The sequence below is a fragment of the Carassius gibelio genome, chromosome A4, assembly GCF_023724105.1.
Source record: "Carassius gibelio isolate Cgi1373 ecotype wild population from Czech Republic chromosome A4, carGib1.2-hapl.c, whole genome shotgun sequence".
In the NCBI taxonomy this organism is placed as follows: domain Eukaryota; kingdom Metazoa; phylum Chordata; class Actinopteri; order Cypriniformes; family Cyprinidae; genus Carassius; species Carassius gibelio.
The window spans coordinates 33,351,339-33,375,038 of record NC_068374.1 but is presented as its reverse complement, the minus strand read 5'-3'; the positions used below and the strand labels follow the sequence as shown (position 1 = coordinate 33,375,038).

The following is a 23,700-nucleotide window of genomic DNA, read 5'->3' as shown; positions in this document are numbered from 1 at the left end:
GCAGAGTTTCCCGCAGAAGTTCTTCCACAGCAAGGAGATTGTGGCCATCAGCTGCTCCTGGTGCAAGCAGGCAGTGAGTGGCACGTCTCACACAATCTTGCTGGTTTGTGTAATGCAGAATTCTTCCATCTCAATCTCTGTTTATTTTTCTGTCTATCAGTTCCATAACAAGGTCACGTGCTTCATGCTACATCAGATCGAGGAGCCCTGTTCTCTAGGAGCTCACGCCGGGGTCATCATCCCCCCTTCCTGGATCATCAAAGTCAGGAAACCACAGGTATGCACACCTCAGACGGTTTGGGGGGGACATTTTTCATCAGCACTAAAGAGAAGAAGTTATGTTATAATAATATAAAGCTGGCCTGTATGATCTTGTCTTCTGCATTCAGTTACGCTGATCAGATTCGTTTTAAATACTCTTTTAAGCTGCAAGATTTGATATTAGTAACAGTGTGTTTCATAAAACTTGTCTACATATTTTATATGGAGCTTCTCTCATTGTTTCATACATTGCAAAAATGATTTCTTACACTGTTTTTGCCTTATCCAGTACAAATATCTAAACATTAACTGAAATTGAACCGTTTGCATCAGAACCAGAATGACTTAAGATATAAAGACTTGTGTGTGTGTGTGTGTGTGTGTGTATATATATATATAATTACAATTAAGTAAGCTTATGCTGGGGGGACTTTGAATTCAAATGGTAAACAAATGTATTTTTCTTACCACATAAGCAAATTTATTTTTAAAAGCTAAAATTTACTTTACTTTGATAGTATTGATAGTTTGGCTATGTTTTGGCTTAGTTGGCGTATCTCTCCTGTGTCCCAGAGCTCATTTAAAAACTCCACTCGAAGGAAAAAACGGACGTCGTTCAAAAGAAGAGCCAGCAAAAAGGGGACAGATGTGAGTAGATCTGATTCCTGTCCTGTTCCTACTTTTAAATGATGCCATAGTATTTTATGAGGGCTTTCTTCCCTTAACTCCTGCTCGTGATCTTGTGATCATCTGTCCCTACAGCTTACTGCAGTGGTGTGTGTGTGTGTGTGTGTCTGCAAATGTGCACTTACCAAAGTATAATGAAGTGATATTTGCAGGAATCAAAATGGCGACCGTTCATGCTGAAGCCGATGCCCTCTCCGCTGATGAAGCCAGTGCTGGTGTTCGTCAACCCCAAGAGTGGAGGAAACCAGGTGATCCTCTGAATAAAGAGACTAATGGACGAATAATGTACAGTCATTATAGTACAAGAACCTCTGAAAGGAACATAATGACCAAACAGCTCTACATTAAACTAATTAGCATGATTAAAATATAAATGTACGACGGCGTTTTAGTGCCACGTAAAAAAACTCAACAAAAAACCCCGAAGATTACGAGATTAAAGTCATTATATTTCGAGAATAAAGTCGAAATACTTAGAGAATAAAGTCGGAATGTTTCGAGCAAAAAAGTTGGAATGTTTCGAGAATAAAAGTCGGAATGCTTAGAGAATAAAAGTCGGAATGTTTCGAGAATAAAAGTCGGAATGTTTTGAGAATAAAGTCCAAATGTTTAGAGTTTAAATTAAAGTTATATTATTTTGAGAGTAGGCCTTTATTGCGGATGTAAATGTCCCGGATCGAGACGAAGTTGCAGGATTGATTTGAATATTGTTGCATCCGAGCGGTTGCATCATTTTACCGGGATGAGGAAGAGTCCGTTTTAAACAACTTATTATCAAGAGTATGATATTTATTAACCGACTAAACAGGAACAACTTTTTATCTTAACATCAGCTCACACACCCAATCGACATTCCTTCGGGGGGGGGGGCACTGTAGTTCTCTTATTTAACGCTTTTTTAATACGCTACAAATAAATGTGGGATTATAAGCAGGAATCATACCATGTGTCATACTCGAGGGGAAAATGTTTGGAAATAATATTTAATATCTTCCATTGCATTCATTATTTTTAGTGCGCCAACCACCCAATAGCAATAAGCTTTGTGAAAAAAACAAAAACAAATGATGTGTCTTACAATAATGTATTTTTCAAGCTCTTTAATGATCAGATCGCTGTATTTATGTGAAACAATTCATTAAATTAAACAGTTTTCTTTGTGAAAATTCCAAATATTTCAACTTTAATCTCGTAATATTTCGACTGTATTCTCAAAATATTTAGACTTTAATCTCGTAAAATTTTGACTTTATTCTCGAAATATTTCAACTTTATTCTCGTAGTATTCCGACTTTATTCTCAAAACATTTTGACTTTATTATCGAAATATTTCAACTTTATTCTCGTAGTATTCCGACTTTATTCTCGAAACATTTAGACTTTATTCTCTTAATATTACGACTTTAATCTCGTAATCTTCTATTTTATTTAATTTTTTTACGTGCCACTAAAACGGCATCGTATGAATGGATGCATTATATAAACAAATCAGTATTTCATGTACATTTATTTTATGGCATGGGAAGAGAGATCTATGACTAACAATCTCTTGGCCTGTCTGTGGTCCTCAGGGGACGAAGCTGCTGCAGATGTTCATGTGGATCCTGAACCCTCGGCAGGTGTTTGATTTGTCTCAGGGAGGGCCCAGAGAAGCGTGAGTCTCTCGATTTCAGCGCTCTCTTTCATTACATCTCAGATCATCTCTCTCTTCCTCCCTTAATGCACTTTAACCCACCATTTCTTTGTCCTGACCACATTAATTATGTAGCCGTCAGATCTCAGCAGTGAGGGAGTTCAGTGTTCTGGTAGCATCTCTCCCAGCTGCCCACCGCCTCAGTTCGTCTCAGTAATTGAGCCGTGAGGCAGCAAAGCACAGGCCATGGGCTCTGAAGGGCTCTGCTGCTGACAGAGAGAGAGAGAGAGAGAGTGAAGAAGGGAGGGCAGACACAGCTGGGCGGCTGGAGGGCTTTTCTTCTGAGCTGTCTGACAGAGCTGTGATTAAACTCACTCTATTAAATCAGAAAACCAACACACATCCAGTGGCCCCCAAAACATTTAATCCACACTTTAAAATCTCATTGCATTAGAAGGGAAAATGAAAATATCAAACTAAGTGCCATTTATTTCAAAGAAACATTTCACAAATCAATATTTGTAATTGGGTTTACATGATGAATGCACATTCAAAATGAAGTCAAAATGGGCAACACTTTACAGTAGGGTTCAATTTGTTAAATATATTTAATGCATTAACTAACACTAAGTTACAATGAGCACTACTAAGGTTTACTGTACATTTAAGTTCAGTTTGTTAGTGTTAATTAATGCATTAGGTACTAATTTAACGAATTTTCTAATTGTAAATGTATTGCATTTATCAATCTAGGTTAATCATTAAATATAGTGTTGTTAATTCCTCTTCTTTTATAATACGTGAACTGATATTTGTTTACACAACTTGAAGCGTTAAATGTACTGCCGTATAAATAAAAATGAACATTAATGAATTAATAAATGCTGTAAAGTTATTGTCTATCGTTAGTTCATGATGCCTAATGCATTAATTTAATGATAATGATTTTCTTTGTCATTACAAAATGGCTTAACGTGAAACATTGTTAGTTAGTTCATGATACTTGTTTTGATGTTTTTGTCTAATGCAGTGAAATTCATACTTTTAAATGTGCCTGATGTGTCCAAACACTGTTCATTGTCTTTGAACTGCTCTCATGTCTGGATTTGTTATGCAAAATGGAGTATTCTGTTAATTAGCATGCTAATAATATTCAGTAACACACATGAATATTGTTTCCCTCTGTCCGTCAGGCTGGAATTATACAGGAAAGTGCCAAATCTTCGCATCCTTGCCTGTGGAGGAGATGGAACGGTAAGATGCAGTGTATGCTGGGATGATCAGATTCAGAGGATGTAGAAAAGAATCACATTCTTTAGAATAATCACAGTTTGTTGCTTTGCAGTCTGAAATGCAAACGGACACAGTTTTTGTTTTATCCAGCTGTAATCACTTTACTCAGCTTCATAACATCCAAGTGAAAGATATAACACCAACAGTTATCACCTTCTCAATGGCACAGAAAGCCATTTGACTGCCAGCTGTGTTCATTTTGATGGTTTTTCAGTCCCTGGTAGTGCAACTGAAGCAAACAATCAGCCATGGGTGGCAAAACACTCACAAAAGTCAGGAGATGGATACAAAATTCAGAGGCTTTATAAATGCCTAGAAGCACAGTGAAGTCTATTATTAAGAAGTGGAAGGTATTTGGTATGACACAGAGCCTCCCTGTATCAGGACGTCAATCTTAACTGGATGAAAGAGCTGGAGGAAACAGCAAGCTGCAGGAATTTGTGACAGAGTGGTCAAATCTGGCCATCCTCTGCCAGAAAGATGTCAATGGGAAGAAGCTTCATCTCCCAACATGACAATGACCCAAAGCACACAGCAAATCTGAGCACACAGTGGTTGAAGGAGGAAAAGCTGCGTGTCCTTGCATGACCTAGTCAGAGTTCAGACTTAAACACGTGAAGACTGCAGTCCACAAACGCTTGCCATCACACTGAACTGAACTCAAGCGGCTCTGCAAAGAAGAGGGTGGAAATTTAGCAAAGTCTAGATGTGCAGAGACAAATCCCAACAGACTAAAGGCTGTAATTAAAGCAAAATGTGCTTCAACAAAATACTGACACAGGAGGGTGATCCTTTTCCTAACTCAGTGATTCTGTTTTACATTTTTGTCTGAAATGTTGGTGTTTTATCTTTCACCTGGATGTTTAAGTTGCACTGAGTAAATACAGCTGGATGAAACAAAAACTGATTATTTTAAAGGGGGTGGTTCTTTTCTATACCCACTATACAGTATGTCCATCCCACATGGAGATTAGACATTTTGGAGGTACCCCCTCTGGCGAACAAGCAGTGAACAAACACTGTAATTAGCTAATGGTGGTTTGCTGTGTCTAATTTCTTGATCTGTGACTTGATTTCCTGAGCGCTCTGGCGTTTCTGACCCTGAGTTTGAGTGGTTTGTCCTCTGTTGTGTAGGTGGGCTGGATCCTCTCCGCTTTAGATGAACTACAAATGAACCCACAACCTCCTGTAGCTGTGCTTCCTCTTGGGACAGGAAATGACCTTGCCAGGACACTGAACTGGGGAGGGGTGAGTCAACTCATCTTTAATCATCTTTAATTCAATTTACTATTTTTATACCCCAGATGTCAGCATTAGTCTGATCAGGCTGCTCTGCTCTGATTGGCTGAGAAGCTGCTGTAAGTGAGGCACTTACGTGTTAATCTTTTAGTTTTAGTATTCTTAAAATACTAAAAATATGTCTAAATAATTTTAAAATATATATATCTAAATATGTTTAGAAATGTCTATATTTTTATGTCATTTATGTTTTTTAAATATATTTTTTAAATGTATGCCTAATTTGTTTTAAAGCTGTCCATGTATCATTTATATATATATATATATATATATATATATATATATATATATATATATATATATATATATATATATATATATATATATATATATATATATTATTATTATTATTATTTTTTTTTTTTTTTTTTAACGTCTAAATATTGTTTTAAGTCCTAATATCTACAAAAGCATTTATATATTTATAAAGTACGTCCGAAAAAAAAGATACATCTATTTTAAAAAATAACTAATTTGTTTTGAATGTCTTAACATCAATGAAAATGTCTTTTAATTTTTTTCATAATTTTTTTTTTTAAATGTCTTAAATGTTGTCTTAAGTGTCTAAATATACATTTAAGTATGTTTGAAAAAATATATAAAATATATATATTTTTTTTATTTAAAAATAAAAAACCTCCTAATCTACTAAAATCTACTAAAAGGTATAGTAAAGTATTTTTTAAGTAAAAAGCATGTTTTCGGTTTAAAAATTAATAACTATAACTATACATATATATTTAAGTACTGTATGTCTTTAATTTTTTAAGTGATTAAATTTAATTTAATTTAAAGGTTTAATATATATATATTAATATATATATCTTAATATTTTTTCAAAGTGGAAAAATACAATTTTATGTTTTATTAACAATTTTCCACCCGTGGAAATAAACAGGCTGTATTTGCTGCAATAAGTTATATTTAAAAATGCAATCGAATTAAAATTCATTTAAAAGCTGTAAATCGGTTGTTTTACATTAGTCCGATATGATGGAGCTTCTCTGATGAACGGCGCTCGTTATTTTGGACTTATACTCTGACTGTGTGTCTGAGAAACCCTGGCCTTGGGGTCTGGAGTGTCTCTCAGGTTTTTCTGTGCTTCAATCTAAAGTCTGTTATCAGCAATGAAGCGTGTTTTAATGATTCATATTGACAGTTCTGTGTTTATGCCAGGAGTAAATAGCCGTGGTGTTGGCAAAGACCTCTCAACTCAACATGATCTCTTGCTGTTTCAGGGCTACACAGACGAGCCGGTGTCGAAGGTCTTGTGTCACGTGGAGGACGGGACGGTGGTGCAGCTGGACCGCTGGAATCTGACGGTGGAGCGATCGGCCGTTCAGCCGGAGGAGGGAACGCAGAAGGTGATGTCTGTGTTCATGCAGACAGACACAGAGATTGGGTTGTGTTTATACGCTGCTGATAGATCTGTGTGTGTGTTCTCAGCTTCCTCTAAACGTGTTCAATAACTACTTCAGCCTCGGCTTCGATGCCCACGTCACACTGGAGTTCCACGAGTCCAGAGGTTTGTGACGCTCTGTCCTATCTACGAGGCATTTCATTTTATTTGAATAAATGTATTTTATTACCTGTTAGTCTTAAAAGGTTTAAATGCACTGAAAAAATTCTTTAATCTTTTCATTTTCATTTTCTTAAAAAATAGAAGAGTAAAATGGTTTTACATACAAGTACAAAAAAAATAATAAACACTTCATATTTTTTTAAAAATTCGTAATATATATATGTTAATATAGATATATCTTAATATTTTTTATAAGACGTCTAAATATTTTAAAAAATATTTTTTTATTTAAAAAATATGTTTATATTTATATAAAATACATATTAATTTAACATTTCTTAATGTCTTAATGTTTAAAAAAAGTATTTTCATATTTGAATATCTAAATGTTTTATAAAACACATATAAATCTTTTTTATTTCTTAATATTTCCAAAAAAAAATTTGATTTTATCTATGATATTTTTTGTTTATCTTGAGATTTTTTTTATAAAATGCATCTTAATACGTTTAAAAAAATATTTTAATGTTTAGTCTTTATGCCTTAATATTTTAAATATATCTAAAGATTTTTTGTCTTCATTTATTTTCTGTAATAAAAAATAAGTGTGTGTGTGTGTGTGTTTTAAAAATTTACTTAATATTTTAATTTTGTTGACCTTTTTCCACCCTTTGAATGAAAGAATCTGTATTTTAAATTTAAACTAAAAATGAAATTAAAAAACATTTGCTGCAAAACGAAAAATTCAAATATGAATTAAAATATGTAACATGGATTTGCCTTTTATTCAAATAATATTAAGATTTAATTTCAATTTGAATGTTATAATCATTTTATTATGTTAAATATATTTTAATTTTGTCCATTTTAATTGTATTATAAATAAAAAGATGCATTTTTGTTAATTAGGATTTCAGATTATTATTTAAATGCAGCCATTTCAATATGTTTGAAATTGATTTTTTTTTTTAATAGATATTTTGATTTCCAAGGGAATGCATGAACATATTACCAAACCTTTTTTATGTAAATTGTCTTGTAATTTGTGGTGTAGTTAATATTATTGTTCATCCAAGGCAAGCTGCTGAATACTGAATAGCTGTTGATGTCTAAATGTGGGCGGGGTTATGAAACTTAGAATATATGTGGCACATATCATTTGTGGTTGTGTTCCTTCACAGAAGCCAATCCCGAGAAATTCAACAGTCGCTTCCGTAACAAGATGTTCTATGCAGGGGTAAGCAGAGTTCCCGTCTATCTGACAGACTGAGTAAGTGTGTGTTTGAGTGTGTGTGTGTGTGTGTGTCCCCTCAGGCGGCGTTCTCTGACTTCCTCCAGCGGAGCTCCAGGGATCTGTCCAAGCACGTCAGGGTGGTGGTGAGTATGAAGCTCTCATGAAGCGCCCACTCCAGCTGTTCCTTTACTCTTATGCTAACTTAGCCATCGTTCACCTGATGTTCTTTTTCAATTAAACTAAAATTAATTTCCTTCTTTATATTGACAGTGTGACGGTACAGATCTCACACCCAAGATTCAGGAACTGAAGTTTCAGTGCATCGTCTTCTTGAATATTCCCAGGTTTGTGCAAAAATAAGGGGAAAACTCAGGAACATGCATCCTTTTTTAATCATAAATATATATATATATATATATATATAATATTTTTTTACATATTTGTATAATTTAATAAATTTTTATTATTTATTTTTGTTAATATTAAATGTTTTTTACAAATATATATTAATATTTGAAAAAGCCTATTAATGTATTAATATTAAATGTATAATGTATAAATTATTAATATTAACGTATTAATATTAAATGTATAATGTATAAATTATTAATATTAATGTATTAATATTAAAAACACTACTATACAAAAACAAATATATATATATATATATATATATATATATATATATATATATATATATATATATATATATATATAATTTTGTCTTATTATTATATTTATTTATTTATTTAGCAATTTTTAAAAAAAGAAGTTAATCATTTTAAAGTAAAATACTTACACTTTCTGAATTTCAATATGTAACATTTGCTGCAAATTGAATTTAATAATGTAACCTGGATTAGTCATTTAGTAAACTAATATTGCAATTTAATTTAAATGTGTATGTGTCTAGTTTTAAAATTCAATTTAACACTAATTTAAATGTTTGATTATTTGCTATTTAAAAATGTAATTATATTGCTTGAAGTGGATGGATGTTAAATATGTTAATGAGGATAGCAAAATTATCATTTTAGATATAGTTTAGCTTTAAATGCATTATGCAGACAATACATTTCAACTTGCAATTGCATAGACATTCTGTGACAAAAATATGTCAGTTGTCTTTCAAAACATGTTTTTCTGTCAAGCTTGGTACATTGGAAAAGTGTCTGGCTTAAAGGTCAGCACAAAACAGCTAATAATGGACTTTAACAAACACATTAGTGTTGTACTCAGTGCCAAGAAAAAACAGTTCTGTACAAATGCTTACTGTAATGTTTTTGTCATAACAGTGTTGAAATGCTAAGCTTGAAAAGGTCAATTATAATAAGTGCGACTATAATGAAGCACTGATGAAGACTGTAAGAGAAACTTCTGACCTACATGATGTCACTTCCTCAAATATGATTTCAGAAAGATCAAATTATGTTTTAAACTATCCATGAGGGGAAATGTCATAGAATAATAGAGTTTATAGAGTTTATAGAGCATTTTTGCAAAATAATAAAGATAAAATAATTATATATATATATATATATATATATATATATATATATATATATATATATATATATATATATATATATATATATATATATACCTCTTAATAATAGTGATGAACCGGGTCATACTGTACAACTGGATGTAAACAAAATTTACAAAATATTTGAAAAATATTTATTTTATTTTTTTAACAGAATTACTTTTTTTTTTTACCATTTGAAATATAATCGTTATCAATAAGGTCATGCTAACTGGAAAAAAAAACATAACAAATTTGTTTATTAGTTGTTATTTTTACTTTACTGAAACATTGAAATATAATGGTTCCATGCAAACTATAAAAACTAATAATATATATATATATATATATATATATATATATATATATATATATATATATATATATATTTTTTTTTTTTTATTACAGAGAATTTAAGTATTTTTTAAAATTCATAATTTTGTAAAATGTCTAAATATGTTAAAATATATTTGTAATAATATATTTTTTTAAGATACGAAATATTTTTCAAGACACATCCAAATATCTTGAAAATATTTATTTTTTAATTTCATGGGTTTTTTTTTACTTAATATTAAATGTTTTTTACAAATATATATATTCATATTTGAAAAAGCCTATTAATGTATTAATATTAAATGTATAATGTCTAAATTATTAATATTAATGTATTAATATTAAAAACACTAATATACAAACATATAATAATAAGACAAAATTATATATAATATATATATTTATTTAGCAATTTGTTAAAAAAGAAGTTGAAGAAGTCATTTTTAAAGTCAGAGATGTTTTTCTCACATTATATAACCCTTTAAAATATTATAGTGATGAATAGGGTCATGCAAACTAAAAATCAATGTAAGCTTTTAGTCAATGCTGATTTGCACTGTACGTTAATCACAGTTGAATCTTTCAAATAATGTCAAAAAGTTCAGTAGTAAGTTATGAGGACACAAATGGCGTATTTCCTGACTGTCTGTTGGTTTTGTGTTTTCTGTAGTCAAGCTTTAATGAAACATGTCGTCTTGTTCTCCTCATTGCCCCGGTGTCTGCAGGTACTGTGCAGGGACCATGCCTTGGGGCAACACGGGCGACCACCGAGCTTTCGAGCCTCAGAGACATGATGACGGCTGCATCGAGGTGATCGGCTTCACCATGGCCTCACTGGTGAGTGTTTGAGCTCTTTCTGGGAGACTGAGAAAGAAATGTAGGGCTCATGACTTGCATGCATTTCCCGTCTTCACCTGAAGGCGGCGCTGCAGGTGGGCGGTCACGGCGAGCGCCTGCATCAGTGCAGAGAGGTGGTCCTCACCACCTTCAAGACTCTGCCGGTGCAGGTGGACGGAGAGCCCTGCCGCCTCGCACCCTCCACCCTCCGAATATCTCTGAGGAACCAGGCCAACATGGTGCAGAAGAGCAAGAGACGCACGTCTGTGCCGCTGCTCAACGAGTGAGTGCCTCAAATACACCGCTGCACAATACACGAGCCAAGATGAGGGTTGACATGCCTTCTAAGACAAGGTTTCATTGAAAAAAAGAAATCATTTTTATGATATCTGACAGCTTGAACAAACTTTCCTCCTGTCATTACAAGGTCAATTTGTCTGATATTAAAAAGACTTGCTGACCTTGACAGCCGTGAGCGTCTACAGGGGTCATACGTCAGTCATATTTATTTTTCTATTGTTTTCTTGTCACAAAAAAAAATAAAACTCCACCAATGGCTACAAAACACTAATATATATATATATATATATATATCAATAATAATATGCAATATGTTTAAATAAGCAATAATAGATATAAAGTTTGAAGTTGGTAAGATTATTTTAACAGTTGTGCAGTTTAATATTTTTGTAAAAGTAGAATAGAAAATTCTACAGCATTTATTTGCAATGGAAATCTTTAACATTATCAAAAATACCAATACTAATGTAATCTTGTACTGTACAATATGTATGTATGCGTGTGTGTGTGTGTGTGTGTGTGTGTGTGTATATATATATATATATATATATATATATATATATATATATATATATATATATATATATATATATATATATACATACATACATGCATGCATGCATATACCACACATATTTAATTTTATGCCCCATAAAAGTAGCTAAATACAGTTTAATTAGAAAATGAAACACATTTTCATCATAAAGTGTGCAGTTTTCATGTGTATAAATTATGTTTTGAATGCTTTTTGAATGAGTTAATAGACCCAGACACACAAAATGCACATAACTTGCAGTTGATCTCAGAATGAGGGTCTTTCCCTCTCAAACACACACACACACACACACACACACACACACACACAGAGATGAGAGTGTGTAACTAACCATCTAACCATGTGTGTGTGGCTCGTGTGCTTCTAGTAACAGCACTAATCCACACGTGCTGGTTCTGCTCTCTGTGCTGCTCTCAGTGGGTTTTTTTCTTTTTTCTTTTTTCTTTCTTTGTCTCCATCTCTCTTTCTCCTCCTAAATTACCGGTTGCCCTTCATGCGTTTGTCTGTCATCTCGGCCTCCGTCTCTCTCTCTCTCTCTCTCTCTCTCTCTCTCTCTCTGTCTCTGTGCTGATGGCTTGGCTGTGTTCCTGTGTGGCTGCGCTGACGCAGCATTCAGAAAGTGTGCGCAGCCGACCTGCGCCGCCTCTCTGCTCCCCCCGACTCCTTCTCTGTGTAAGTACGGTATCTCTTAGCATCCCTCCAGCACACACACACACACACACACACACACAGGTGTGTGACAGAGCGTGTGTGTATCTGTGTGAGTCCAGGCCTCTCACTTGTGAGTGTTTTGTGTTTTTCACTCAGCTCAGTCAACATGAAATCAAATCTGCCCGTTTACAGGCTTGATACACGTTTCTGATACACAAATCAGACCAATAAAGTATTCATAATCAGATTTTATATAAGATAAATACAATATAATTTATATTTATATATTTTAATTAAATAAACGGAATCATTTAATTGTAAAATTATATATTTATATATATATATATATATATATAATCTTTATTTTGACTGTAACACTTTTATTTTTATATTTTTAGATATATTTGTAAATATTTTGAATTAAAATAATGATTTAAAAAAAATATTATTTTAATTAAAACAAAAATAATTATTTGTATTAATTAATTAATTTGATTTATTTATTGTATTTGCCAGCATTGTTGACTATATGGACCACATAAGCGGAAAAATAATGCTAATCATTAACCTTAAAGCTACTTAAGTGTTTTAAATGCTTTATAAAATGATTGCAATTACAGTACAGAATTACTGAATATTGCTACTGAATATTAGATTCATTTAAATATGTCATGATTCGTTTAAGGGACAATCATGTTGACTAGAATAAAGATGACAGATTTGGTCTAAACCGACCAAACGGCCACAAAAAGCATTTTTCTGCATTAATAGTCCTTTCTGATCTTCACCTGTCTTTTTGTGAAGCTCATTTTCACTCTTCCTCACGCGCTCCTCATCGTCTGAGATTACCATTCTGTTTTCATTAGTTTTTGATTATGAATCAGCGTGATCATAAATCGTTTCCATGTAGTTCCTGTGAGCATTATCAGCAAGCAGAAGATTAAACTGAGAAGATGTCTGTTCCACCTCCACCTTTGTTGACTGGATATTTCATGAATGTGGCGTCAGTTCTCATTTGTTGTCGTCTGTGTATCACAGCCCTCATGCTGTGCCTGAGCGTCTGCGTCTGCGCGTGAACCGCATCGTCCTGCAGGAGTACGAGAGCATGCAGCTGGACAAGGAGCGTCTGCGTGACATCTGTAAGTTCCTGACGTTTCCCACCGTTCAGTTCACATAGCATAATACAGAGGGGAGAATATATGACTGTGTGTGTGTGCTTGGTCAGCTACTCCTGTTGGCATCGTGGTGGTGAGAGGAGACTGTGACCTGGAAACCTGTCGCCTGTTCATTGACAGACTGCAGGAGGTGAGCACTTCCCATGATGCTCCTGTCAGACTGATTTCATTGAGCACTGAATCAATACAGTTACTTCATTTAAACATCAACATTTAACCTCAAATGTAACGTGTTTTTAAATCATGGTATAAGTTCGTGTACTTCTCACACATTTGTCTCTTGTTGGCAGGATTTGCATCAGGCGCCCTCCAGTGGTCACAGAGTACACTACCAGGTAAGAGATTAATTATATTTATTATTAAAAAAAATAATTATGTCTCAATAAATAATAATAAAAAATAAATAAAAAAATAAAAATTAAATAAAATAAAATATAAAAAAAAATAAATAATAAAAATAAATATTAATATTACAATATAATAATTTTGTTATAAACTAATAGAAATATATATTTAATATTCTCATCAGAATTGTATTTCTTTTAATTTTGTAATAATTTAATAAAAAAAAAAAAATATATATATATATATATATATATATATATATATATATATATATATATATATATATATATAAAAATATTTAAATCAATACGAATTTAAATAAATTAATACTGTAATGATAACATCATAAATATGAAAATCAAAACTATTCATGCCAGAATTTAAGTCTATTCATTCTGTAATGATAACTTAATAAAAAAAAATATTTTATTAAAAATATTCACACCAGAATTTTGATATTTTAATTTTGTAATGATAATTTAATTAAATAAAATACATTAAAATATTAATATCAGAATTTAAAATCAATAATGTAATGATAACATCATAGATCTAATAAATCTTAAATATTCATGCCAGAGTTTTCGTCTATTAATTGTGTAATAATAAGTTAATAAAGAGATTAATAATCAGTAATTATAATGTAATTATAAAAAAATTCAAATTCAAATCAGAATTTATATATGGTAATTTAGTACAAACTAAAATTTTAATCACATTAAAATTAGAATGTAGTAAATATGTAATATTTTTTAATAAATTAGAGCATAGTGTTAAATGAAGTAGTCTTCTGCTGTGGCCAACAAAATACAAGATAATTTATTAAATATAGCGATATATAAATAAATTATACCCCATGTATTGTGTGTCTCCAGGTGATTCAAACTGAAAATAAAATGCATATGCACAATGCAAACTTGACTTGTTTTTGCTGTGTTTTGTCAGGATGAGAGCGCAGGTCTGCCGCGGCCCAGTTCAGCACACAGACTTTCACCAAACTGGAGCTTCTTAGACTGTGAGCCTCTTCATGTGTACTGTAAGATGAGACCTGCTCTGCTTCTGGATAGTTTAACCAGTGGCATGTTTATTCTGTTTCCAGCTACATCAGCTGACCGCTTGTATCGCATAGACAAGGCTCAGGTATGACTGCTAAACAATTTGCTTAAAAATGAAAAAGTTATCAGGAAGCTGTATAATATGTGTGTACAAACAGGAGCACCTGCACTTCGTGACCGAAATATGCCAGGAGGAGGTTTTCATCCTGGACCACGAGGCTCCAGCGGTGAGCCAGGTCCCTGGGATGCCAGATGTGGTGGTTGAGCCCAGTTCTGGGTGAGATTCATCAATACCTTGTTTTTTTTTTTGTTCATTCCTGATAGTTTTATACCTCTTTGCGCTGTGTAATTGCATAATAAAACTTTTTATTTTTGCTCTTGTTTTTTAATTACAGGGCATCCCTGACAACAGACGAACAAGGTACATTAATACTTACATTTATGCATTTAGCAGACAATTTTATCCAAAGCGTCTTACAGTGCATTCAGACTACTACTTTTTTTTTTTTTGATCAGTATGTACAAACACAAATAGGAAACTGTTTAGAAACGGAGCAGGTTTTCTTTAGAAGTTGATGTATCCTGCCAGAAGTCATGTGATCACTTCTCACAATGAAAAGTCATCACCAGAAACCAGAAAAATCCCACATGCATGTCATGCATTTCCTAGGATGCTTGCTATACTATGCATGACCTTTACTCATCGTTTTGAAAAATTTCTCAACCTTTTTCCAGCTCTCCTGTCAGCTGCTGATAGCGGAGACGTGGAGGTGGTAAGATTTTGACATTTCCTTGTTTTATGAATTGAAAGTGGAAGAGGTTTTGAGAGGTGACTCAACACGGTAGAGCACAAGCATTTGCATAACTAGTTAGTTTTCTGATTAAATACCCATGCATCGTCACTCATCCTGACTCTTGAACGGGTTCGGGTCCCGGGTCTTACAGGTGTCGGGCTCCTGCACCAGCGGGGTCAGTCTGTTGGTGCGGGACGCTATGGGCTGCAACGCTCTGCACCTGGCCGCCCAACACGGACACACAGAGATCGTGAGTTTTATTCTAGAGCACGGTGAGTGAGAGACGAGCCCTCAGGCATACACACTCATTTGTGTACGTAAAAAAAGTCCAACGTTTCTTTGTCACATGCTCAGCTGGCGTAGAAGGGAAGTTTTTGTGTGTGAGTTACAGAACAATCCCATGTCTAACCAAAACCAAAAGCAGTTTAGAGTAAATATAGTAAATATACAGTATGCAAAAATATTTTGTATAGAGTATTTACTTTTTAAAATGTCAATATAAATGTTTAAATTTCTTAGATGTCCATATACTTTTTGGTGCATAAAATAAAATAGATTTTAATAATAATAATTTTTATATGCATATATGTAAAGTTTTTTTTTTTTTTTTTTTTTTTTTTTCAAATGCTTCTGAATGTCACATTACATTTTTAATGCCTTAAATTACCAAATACTTCAGAAATGAAAAAATATGTATTTTAATAATTTCTATATTATATGCAAACATGCAAAATATTTTTACGTTTTTAAATGCTTACATGTTATTTTTTATAAAATGGTATGTATATATATAATTTCTAAAATAAATTATTCAATAAAATATGAAATATTAATACTAATATTATTATACTAATATACTATTTTACAAAACTATATACTATGTATAAGTTTCACTTATTGACACTGACTTTGATATCAAAACTCGGTTTCTTTCAGGGTCAAAGCTGATGTTGGATTTAACTGACAGAGACACGTATGTAGCGCCGATTTGATGCACTTATTTAGTCAGTCATGTACAGTAAGCTGGCATTTCATTTGTCTTCATTTCCTTTTCAGAGGCGACACTGCATTGCACAAAGCCGCGTCTCGGCAGCATGTGGAGGTGTGCAGACGTTTGCTGGAGGCTGGGGCTTCCCTCAGCAAAACTAACTTCCTCGTGAGAATCTGCTTGTTTCCTCTTTGTTTCAAATATGGTGACCGTAATTCAGTAGTCAGATTCATGTCACATTGTCCTTTTCAGGGAAAAACTCCCAAGGATTGTGCCCTAGATGCTGGGAACCCCGAGTTGGCGTTACTCATGGAGAAGCAGCCGGTGGAGGAGCCGACGGCGCACGAGGATCTGGAGACGGCTGTATGAACACGCTCATGAGTCAGAGTCAGGAAGATTTTTCCCCACAGAAAGTGGCTGTCGGCACTCCTCCGAGCGCCCGCTCGCACTCGCAGAGACAGAACGGGAGCGCGTAAGAGAAGAATGACAAAGAGGGAGGAGAATCGAGAGCGCCCCGGGCTAAGAGAGTCCTCGGGATCGTGTCTAGCTGTTGTTTTTCCACTAATGTCGCTGTGGGGTTTCAGCATTTATTTATTGCTCTTATTTATTCCAACTATTTATTCAAAGATGCATTGGGTTTTTATGTTGCATCACAAGCTAGTTTTAGAAACGAAAGATGCCAGAGATTGAAGCTTTCATGCATCACGTTGTGTGCCGAAGACACACAGAAGAAGAAAATACCGAAAAGAGTTCGATTAAAGCGGGATCTTCTTCAGAGACACAATCATTTCTGAGCTCTTAAACCCAAACTACAGGCTTTTCACGTTTTGTTTGTGTGCCGTACCAGTGGCGTGATTGTGAAAATACTTTAAAACGACGAGAGAAGATCTGAGCCATATTCAATGCAATATGAATGGATGACATTTGTGCATTTATCTATTTTAATATTACATTACATTAATGTTTCAAGACGAGCAAAGGAACCGGATGTGTTTTTCCAATTGATGGCAGCTGACTGGTTTCTGAAATGCCAAGTTGCTGATCATAAGGTAGCGTTTGACAGAAGAATGACAAAAAAAGATAAAAAGAAAATGGACGCTGCTGAGAGTTAATCCTGGTATTTTGAACATATACTCAGTCCGTGTCCAATCACTCATGACGGGGAAATGCCCAGCGATGTGTCTGCATGAGAAGCGGATCACGCTGAGCCTTCGTGAGATCCATTTACATACGAGTGATCATTTTAAAGCATTATTGTGCATGGAAATTTTCGTTACCTCTCTGGATGTTTCTACCCCTCGATGATTGTTAACGAAATGGCATTATTTCTTTTTGTCATTTTAAGTTATATGAAAAACATTAAATTGTTCAGTGGTTGTATTTTTTTTTTTTTTTTTTTTTTTTTAATGGGACAACTTGAATGTTTTAGTTTTTTTCACATTTCTAAATATCTATTTCAGGTGTGTATGAGGTCAGTGGGTGAGTAGATGTGACTGATATGATGTGCACGATCTCAAAACTGGGAATGTTTCTCATTAAAGCCAGTCAGATGGAAAGCACCAGTGTTGTGTGTTTACTGGACAGTCATAGAAAACCCTAAAGTTACAGCTAGAGAAGTTAAAATACTTTAAATAACACGCAGTGTTTCCTTACTTGGACATTTTCTTTGCAGGTATAGTTTTTATAGATAACGTTTATATTTAGTCATTTAGCAGACGCATTTTATCCAAATGAGGGAAATGGAAGCAATCAAAAACAACAAAAGGGCAATGATACACAAATGCTACGACAAGACTCAGTTAGCTTAACACAGTACACATAACAAGGGCTTTTAAATAATATAATAAATAAAAAGAAAACATATAGAATATAAAAAGAATAGAGCAAGCTAGTGTTAGATGTCTTTTTTCTCTTCTTTTATTAATTGTATAATAAAAGAAAAGAAAACAAAAAGGTTAGAAAGCTAGTTAGATTTTTATTTTTTAAGATAAGAATTAGATTAGTGAGTGCTAATGTTGGAGGGTCAAATAAAGTTATAGACGGGCCATGACCTGTGCTACTAACATTACCAAACAGAAACCGCTCATATAAATCAGGACACTGCAGTCGTAGCTGCGTTATCTTTTGATATCAGTCGAAAGTCAATGACTCATTGTGGTGAATGTAGTTTTTGTTGAATCAACAACTCCGCGTCTCGTCTATGGTAATGACGCGCCAGTTTGGCCCCGCCCACAAGTCTTAAAACTTCGGTCTGCTCTGTCCGGGTCACATCGGACACAACACCGAGTCATGTAAGTGTTTCAACTTTCATTATATTTATTAACCAAGAGATAAATGTAATACGGACCGTCTCGGACTGTCGTATCGTTTTCTTTCTGTTTGTTTGACACTTCCGTGACTTCGGATAGGCTTCGGATAGGCGTGTTCCTCTGTAGAAATACGTAGAGAACTTTCAAAACCTCTCGAGTCGTGCGTGTTATTTATGTTTAAACTTATGGAAATGTCGCAGACTGGAGAAAAAAGAAACTAATGAGGGCTGATGGTGGACATGCCCGGACTCATTCACTCGTGTTACAAAGTGACATCGAGCACATACTGTAGAATTAACTAATGTGCATCTTTCGTGAATTACGGATTAAACCGCTTTACTGTAAAATTACGTAAAACGTATGGTAAACTAAAATTAAGAAATGTTGATAATACGTTTAAGGTCGAGACTTCGATTGTAAGGGCATTTAATTTGGCAAATTAAAGAAATACTGCTTTAAACAACACTTACATTTGAATTATGTGTTTAAAGGTCATTTTAAGTTAACTTTATATAGCTCTATTAAACTCGTGGTTGATTACAATTAAGCGTAATTGAAAATATATGTGTACATCAAATATAAGTGTCCCAATTTATCTGAGTTCACACTGAAGGTAGGCCTTAGTATTATTTCTTTACCATTATAGTATTTATTAATATTTAGAATTTGTTGTTATTTTTATATTTTGCATTTTCATTTTAGTTGAATTAGTAATTTGGTAATGTGCTTTTGTCTTATATATTATAAATATTATACATTTTAGTACTTCAACTTTATTGAAATTTTTTTTTAAGTTTACATTGTGCATCTAATAATATATATATACACACATACATACATGAGATTATTTGGAAAAATGCGCCACATTAATTAATGGAACATTTTTCCAAATAATCTCAAATATATATTCAGTGCATCATTTAAAAAAAAAATAACATTTATATATATATATATATATATGCACTGAATATCCTTATAATATTCTAATGTTCTTCAACTATAAAATAAATTACAAATTAAACTACAAAAATATATTTATTGTAAAAAAAAAAAAAGAAATAAAAAAAAATAATATATATATATATATATATATATATATATATATATATATATATATATAATTTAATATAAATGTTATTTGTTTTTTAATTGATGCACTGAATATCCTTATAATATTCTAATGTTCTTCAACTACAAAAATATATTTATTGTAATTTTTCTCATTAAAAAGTTCTACACGCAAATAAATGTATAGGAATTTAAAAACTGTGTAAAATGATGTACAGTCAGTGATTCATATAAGCTGAAGACATCCTGAAGTCATAAGTAGCCTAAAAAAATCTATTTGATGTATTATGTATTGGTGTATTACAATTATTAATTCAGTTTAGTAAATGAAAGACATACTGAATGCACTTATACGGTTTAAGTTGCACAAACCAAATGTTTTGATGAAGTGTTTGCATATCTGAGCAGGGATCAGCAGCACAGTTACAGTGACGTCCAGACGCCTGCGGCGGACAGTCTGGAGTTCAAACTCCTGATGGCATACACCCGCAAGAGACGACCCAAAGACACCCGTCTGCCGCAGGACGTCCCATCTTCACCACAGCTGCCAGAAGTAAACGGCAAACCAAAGAAAAATAAAAGCAAGAAGAGACTGCTGTCTCTCTTAAAGTGTATTAAACCACAGACGGATAATGTACGTATACAAGAGCCAGCAACATTTGTCAGTAAGTGTGAAATATTAATCTTAATCTCAAAGTGTTTTTTAAAACATTCCCTATTGAGGAAGTGAGATTGTCTGATTTGCTTCCGTCAGTTTCAGGCAAAGGGAAAGCAGAGAAGATGGAGAACATGGTCGGTGAGCTCACAGAGATCTCAGATTCGGTGCACTTCACTCCCTGTGGACTAGAAGCGGACGGTCCAGAAGACGAGGAGTCTGGTAACAGCTCATTCTTCCCATTTGATTTCACGCTCAGATTCAGATATATTAGCTATCTGAACGGCTCATTTCTGTTCTCTCGGCAGATCTTGCGAGAAAGCTGGCTGAGCTCCTTCGAGATCAAGGTGATGAACTGAATGAAAAGGTCAGTGAATTGAGCGCTGGTGATGACCACCAGGTGTCTCTGCAGACACCGTTTCTAGTTTCTAGTTCACAAACAATAATACAAACGTCTCTGAACCTCTCCGGCAGATTAAGGCAGACAAGGTCTTACTTCAAACCCTGCAGTCCTCGCTCTCATACAGCTTCTTCATGAAAGTGATAGAAGCTTTCTGTGGAAGTGTCTCTCCAGACGTGCCTCCAGAACAGAAAGACAAGAAAGTCAATGTGGCTCTGGTCTGTGAAGCCACCAGTCAACTTGTTGGCATCCATTATCATCCAGTGACCTACGTGATTGGCTTAGGTGCCCGGTACCTACAGGAAAAATACTCCACGTGGATAAACAGAAACATGGATGTAGGCAATGTAAGAGTCACAGTGACAACACACTTATTCACAACAATGACATTTGGCCTAATAACACATTGAAACATTTGTATCCCTTCACAGGGAGAAGTTGATGATGAATCCAAAGAGGAGAGCGCAGATGAATGAGCAGATGAGATTCTCTCCTTACATTACAACAGCTTTCTCAAGAGCACAGGCACTTTATAAACCTGAAAAAGTGGTTTTGTTCGGTGAACCAGCTAGGATGACGTGTTTTTGTTCACATTACATCCTCATAGCATTCAAGAGAATAAAAAAGAGGTCTAACCATACAGATGATGCCTCAAAACGTGCTTTGAAAACCAGCGTTATGCATGTTTACATGTTTAACGCCACTATTTTTGTAATTTAATGTAGCATCCAAATGCTTATTGTTATTTGCCCTTATGTTAAAACTGTACTTGTTTTGAAATTAACATATTTATTTTGGTATCCTTGAACATTAAAGTGATTAAGAGAATATAACATTTCTTAATAATGAAATTTTTTTTTTTTTTTTCAATGTTAGAATATTAAAAAAAATGAAATTTTGTAAATTTGTCTCTTTTTTTTTTTTTACTAGTAAGTATTTGGACCCACTTTTCTAATAAACATTTCGTTGATTATACTTGATTGAATAATTTTAGATTTGATCGTTGTTTAACCACTAAACCAAAGGCTTCTAGTCAGTTATTATAGTTTGTACTAATATTTTTTATATTTGTTTGTATATATATGTAAATATATATATATATATATATATATATATATATATATATATATATATATATATATATATGTATATGTGTATATATGTATATGTGTGTATATATATATGTATATGTGTGTATATATATATATATATGTATATATATATATATATATATATATATATATATATATATATATATATATATATATATATATATATATATATATATATATATATTGAGTAATTTAGTGTTTGTCTTTTTTTGTATGTCCTTTTTTATTATTAATTTAGGGCAAATGAAACTTTTTTTTAATAAAGTTTATATATATACATGCGCGTAATTTGCAGGGGGGTTACGGGGGTCATGACCCCCCCAAAAATCAGATCCAACTAATATAACCCCCTTAATATCATAACATCATTCAGATTAAAATATGAAATATTCAGAATGAATACTTTTGTTCGTTTTCTTTATTAATTTCGTTTGCCAGCAAGAAAGATAGTATCATATTTTAAATAATCTGTAGTGTAAATTAGCATGTTACCTTTTACGCAAGAAAATTATTCATATGCCGCGAGTGTAACCCCCCCAATGGTAGACCCAAAGTTACGCCCTTGTATATATATATATATATATATATATATATATATATATATATATATAAAGAATGTTCATATAAAGTTAACGTTTATTTTATTATAGTTTATATTATTGTTTATATATATCTATATATAGAGTTTTTGTTAACTGTAACAACCCTGCTTCTGGAAATTGATTTGATCTAATAACCAGAGACCGTGCGCGCTCCCGCATCTTGCGCACAGCTCTGCTCAGGTGAAACACGAGACGCGCTCTGGGCACCTGTCTTACCTGCTTGAGCGCAACACATCCGCAGACACCTCGGTGAAATTCTCTCGAAGCCTGATACCTGTCTCATCACAAATATCTACGAACAGTCTTCTTGGATCTACAGATGTTTGTGTGTTTCCTCCGGCACTCGGAAGCGCAGTCATGATGCAGCACAATAGGAAGTACTCGCCACCGCGCTTCTGCGCCGTCGGGTCACCGCTAGCCCTGCCTCAACTGAACCGATTACCCACTCTTTGGTTAGAAGAAGCTGAGCTGATGGAGAAGAATTCGCCGAAAGCCAAATCCAGAATGCGAAATGCCATGGTGAAGGCGGTGAGGAGAGCTCCGTCTCCCCAGAGGCCTCGAGTCTTTCCAAACCCCGCGCAAAGCGACGCGCTACTGAAGGTGGCAGAGAACGGGGCAGCCGCACAGCGGTCTAGAAAGAGGGGCTTCAAACCCCCGGATGTGAGGACGATATTCGACCCCCGCGTGAAAGAGGAGAAAGGAGAAGGACACACGTTTTGTGAGGACGCGACGTACGCTTGGTGCGATGTGTGTTGCTCGTATATTTTTCACGGTGGCTTGACATGTACAGGTGAGAACTTTTATTGTTATATTATATTATTAGTCTAGACAAGGTCATCACCATATTGTGATGTTCATCAAAACATTTGATGCTGCTCCTGTAGTTAAAAAGTAGGTACCTAAAAAATATTACATGATAATATTTCATAAACTTTTAGCATGTTCTTGAGATTCCTCACACACCACACACACATTTACAGGCATGCTGACAGACTGGTTCGGGCTTGTAAATTCATGTTGCACCTTGGTCACCCACATGTGTCACAAATATGACAAATCGAAT

At 33.7% G+C, this 23,700-nt stretch overlaps 3 protein-coding genes across 14 annotated transcripts in view; all 3 read left to right on the top strand.

Moving 5' to 3' along the window:
• LOC127978387 (diacylglycerol kinase iota) overlaps positions 1 to 18,047 on the top strand; it is a 39,602-nt gene extending 21,555 nt beyond the window's left edge. For 9 of the 12 annotated variants that reach the window (XM_052583206.1, XM_052583207.1, XM_052583200.1 and 6 more), the window contains exons 7-33: positions 5 to 73; positions 161 to 277; positions 835 to 909; positions 1,101 to 1,196; positions 2,520 to 2,602; positions 3,775 to 3,835; positions 5,009 to 5,122; positions 6,412 to 6,537; positions 6,620 to 6,698; positions 7,877 to 7,932; positions 8,010 to 8,072; positions 8,200 to 8,273; positions 10,516 to 10,627; positions 10,711 to 10,910; positions 12,093 to 12,155; positions 13,173 to 13,273; positions 13,360 to 13,439; positions 13,600 to 13,644; positions 14,600 to 14,669; positions 14,754 to 14,794; positions 14,868 to 14,986; positions 15,105 to 15,130; positions 15,445 to 15,482; positions 15,655 to 15,775; positions 16,440 to 16,476; positions 16,560 to 16,659; positions 16,744 to 18,047. In XM_052583206.1, the coding sequence (XP_052439166.1) occupies positions 5 to 73; positions 161 to 277; positions 835 to 909; positions 1,101 to 1,196; positions 2,520 to 2,602; positions 3,775 to 3,835; positions 5,009 to 5,122; positions 6,412 to 6,537; positions 6,620 to 6,698; positions 7,877 to 7,932; positions 8,010 to 8,072; positions 8,200 to 8,273; positions 10,516 to 10,627; positions 10,711 to 10,910; positions 12,093 to 12,155; positions 13,173 to 13,273; positions 13,360 to 13,439; positions 13,600 to 13,644; positions 14,600 to 14,669; positions 14,754 to 14,794; positions 14,868 to 14,986; positions 15,105 to 15,130; positions 15,445 to 15,482; positions 15,655 to 15,775; positions 16,440 to 16,476; positions 16,560 to 16,659; positions 16,744 to 16,860 (2,283 nt within the window). In that variant the 3' untranslated portion in view covers positions 16,861 to 18,047. The remainder of the gene's footprint in view (positions 1 to 4; positions 74 to 160; positions 278 to 834; positions 910 to 1,100; positions 1,197 to 2,519; positions 2,603 to 3,774; positions 3,836 to 5,008; positions 5,123 to 6,411; positions 6,538 to 6,619; positions 6,699 to 7,876; positions 7,933 to 8,009; positions 8,073 to 8,199; positions 8,274 to 10,515; positions 10,628 to 10,710; positions 10,911 to 12,092; positions 12,156 to 13,172; positions 13,274 to 13,359; positions 13,440 to 13,599; positions 13,645 to 14,599; positions 14,670 to 14,753; positions 14,795 to 14,867; positions 14,987 to 15,104; positions 15,131 to 15,444; positions 15,483 to 15,654; positions 15,776 to 16,439; positions 16,477 to 16,559; positions 16,660 to 16,743) is intronic. The other 3 variants (XM_052583210.1, XM_052583209.1, XM_052583205.1) reach the window with 1 other exon arrangement.
• A 569-nt stretch (positions 18,048 to 18,616) lies between these two features.
• Positions 18,617 to 21,827, top strand: LOC127978513 (uncharacterized). The gene is made up of 6 exons (XM_052583214.1): positions 18,617 to 18,782; positions 20,277 to 20,533; positions 20,623 to 20,745; positions 20,832 to 20,890; positions 20,998 to 21,270; positions 21,355 to 21,827. Coding segments are annotated over exons 1-6 (759 nt in total). The 5' UTR covers positions 18,617 to 18,780; the 3' UTR covers positions 21,400 to 21,827.
• A 982-nt stretch (positions 21,828 to 22,809) lies between these two features.
• Positions 22,810 to 23,700, top strand: part of LOC127978361 (ras association domain-containing protein 3) — a 37,569-nt gene continuing 36,678 nt past the window's right edge. Inside the window, exon 1 of the mRNA XM_052583195.1 lies at positions 22,810 to 23,427. Within this exon, the coding sequence (XP_052439155.1) occupies positions 22,995 to 23,427 (433 nt within the window). The 5' untranslated portion in view covers positions 22,810 to 22,994. The remainder of the gene's footprint in view (positions 23,428 to 23,700) is intronic.

Excerpts from the sequence above, each read along its gene's own strand:
- LOC127978513 (XM_052583214.1), top strand. Across the intron at positions 20,746-20,831 it reads TCCAGAAGACGAGGAGTCTG|ATCTTGCGAGAAAGCTGGCT; the intron begins GTAACAGCTCAT and ends TTCTCTCGGCAG. Across the intron at positions 20,891-20,997 it reads GTGATGAACTGAATGAAAAG|ATTAAGGCAGACAAGGTCTT; the intron begins GTCAGTGAATTG and ends CCTCTCCGGCAG.